General features: G+C 29.7%; 1 protein-coding gene across 1 annotated transcript in view; it reads left to right on the top strand.

The window, feature by feature from the left end:
* The window catches only part of LOC106473866 (tubulin gamma-1 chain-like), a 24,176-nt gene that overhangs the window by 3,318 nt on the left and 18,273 nt on the right, over positions 1-2,585 (top strand). Inside the window, exons 2-3 of the mRNA XM_022402263.1 lie at positions 854-904; positions 1,717-1,778. Of these exons, the coding sequence (XP_022257971.1) occupies positions 854-904; positions 1,717-1,778 (113 nt within the window). The remainder of the gene's footprint in view (positions 1-853; positions 905-1,716; positions 1,779-2,585) is intronic.

Here is a 2,585-nt window from a genome sequence, read left to right as displayed (position 1 = left end):
CACAAGCTGTGCGAGTTTATTGTAACCACAAGCTGTGCGAGTTTATTGTAACCACAAGCTGTGCGAGTTTATTGTAACCACAAGCTGTGCGAGTTTATTGTAACCACAAGCTGTGCGAGTTTAATGTAACCACAAATTATGTAAGGTTAATCAAGTGAAGAATGTAAATGAACAGTTCTGAAAAGTACAGGGTCAAAAAGTTTCATAATGTCTTATTTTTTATGCATTTTAAAATTTATTTTCTTTAACATTATATTTATATTAAGATCTGTTTACATAATCTCAGTTATTTCTTTATCCCCCTTTTAAGGACAGTGACTAAACTGCTCTGAAACCCAAATTTCCTTTGTGACATCTTGTTCTTTTAAATATATTGTAATGTGTTTTTGACAATTTAACATTGAAAATTTGTATTTATGCAACAAGTTCATAAAAGTTGGGAAAAAAACAGACTTAAAGAAATACTTCATTAAGCATTTATAATTTCCATTCACAATTGCATAATAACAACACATTAATTGACAAATGTATACCAACCAGCAGATATGTTACTAGTAAAAAGTAAATTATATTTTTAAAAAACTAATAATATATTAAATGTGTTAGAATATGTTAGAGTAATATTTGTGTGGTATGTATATACTCTGAATCGTAGTGTCCTGGATAATATCTGAACATTTGTAAATAACTTTATTACTGTTTTGTTTTGATCTGTTTGGGTAACCAATCAAGAGATTTCACTAAACCTAATGAGAAATGTTATTATCTAAAAATGTATTGGTCTAGAATCAGTTAATTGTTTTTTTGTATATATGGTTTTTTAGTTTTAATTATCTGTGTTTTTAACTTGTAGTTGGGTTTGAATTTTGGAAGAAGTTATGTGCAGAGCATGGAATAAGTCCTGGTAAGTGAATCAACACCTAAGTTTGTATGTTCTTTAAAAACTTCTGATGTAAAGATCCAGTACTTGGTTCTTGTAATATTACAACATCTAAGTTTGTATGTTCTTTAAAAATAATATTACAAGAACCAAGTCCTGGATCTTTACATCAGAAGTAGTATTAACCTGTCTTAGTTTGAGCTGGGTGATTCAAAGAATTTACTTATTGATTATTCTCACATGATAATTTTATATATATTTCCAAATTATCATTTTTTTTTCAAACTGCCCTCCATTTAACATGATACCTTCTAGTACAATAATTAAGGGTTAAGTTACTCTTAATCCTAAATTGTTGGACATGAAAATATATATACACGTAAAATGAAACCCGTAACAAGGTGAAAATACAATTAATGCCGTTCCTTGGTTTTAAAAGACAGTTGTATTAAAACTGCTGAATTTTATTGATGTTATTTAGTGACTTTGAGTATAAATTGGAAAAATATTAAACATATTCATAAGGTTTATTGGATTTTACCCTTTAAACAATTTCAATAATATACTAAAGGTTGTTGCATGACCAATCGATCAGTAAGGTTAAGGATTGTTATAAAAACTGAGGTATTTATTATTAAGTAAATTAATTCTTCATAACAAAATTTATTGCAGTAAGTTGTAATTTTTTATAATTGATCATGTTTAAAAGATGATTTTTTTTTCAGATATAAACTGCTAATTTACAGTTTAAACATTAACATTAATATTTGCATATTAATACATTAAGTGAGCTGTACAAAGTTGTAATATATTGCTGGATTTTCTTACATTTTCAGAGGGAGTCTTAGAAGATTATGCTACAGAAGGAAGTGACAGAAAAGATGTTTTCTTTTATCAGGTAAAGTGGTATCACTTGTTTGTGGTTGAGACACCATTTCAACTTCATTGTAAACAAAGCAAGTTAGATATTCAGATGACAGATCTGGTTTAAACATTTATTTTGTTGGTTTGCAATCTCCGTACATTGATTTCAAATTATAGTAAAAAGTATTAAGCGTACTCTATCTTGAAACCTTAAAGTTAGACCATGAAGTGAATCAAATGTTTAAAACTAATACTTTAGTGGTTTCTACAAAGCAAATTTCCTACACTTTTCATAAATATACTTAGTATACAAATGTTTCAAAACTGTACCTGCACTTACATAGTATTTCAAAAAATATGCATCTACAAGCTGTATAATATGAACCATAGTTTCATCAAGGGAGTACACATCATCGTAATTGTAAATTAGTGTTACTGAGAAGTGCCTAAGGGTGTACACATCATCGTGATTGTAAATTAATGTTACTGAGAAGTGCTTAAGGGTGTACACATCATCGTGATTGTAAATTAGTGTTGCTGAGAAGTGCTCAAGGGTGTACACATCATTGTGATTGTAAATTAGTGTTGCTGAGAAGTGCCTAAGGGTGTACACATCGTCGTGATTGTAGATTAGTGTTAGTGAGAAGTGCCTAAGGGTGTACACATCGTTATGATTGTAAATTAGTGTTACTGAGAAGAGCCTAAGGGTGTACACGTCGTCGTGATTGTAAATTAGTGTTACTGAGAAGAGCCTAAGGGTGTACACATCATGTGCTTGTAAATTAGTGTTACTGAGAAGAGCCTAAGGGTGTACACATCATGTGATTGTAAATTAGTGTTA

Source organism: Limulus polyphemus, unplaced genomic scaffold (genome assembly GCF_000517525.1).
Source record: "Limulus polyphemus unplaced genomic scaffold, Limulus_polyphemus-2.1.2 Scaffold6578, whole genome shotgun sequence".
In the NCBI taxonomy this organism is placed as follows: domain Eukaryota; kingdom Metazoa; phylum Arthropoda; class Merostomata; order Xiphosura; family Limulidae; genus Limulus; species Limulus polyphemus.
The sequence above is the reverse complement of the archived record's forward strand: the minus strand, read 5'-3'. Positions and strand labels throughout refer to the sequence as shown.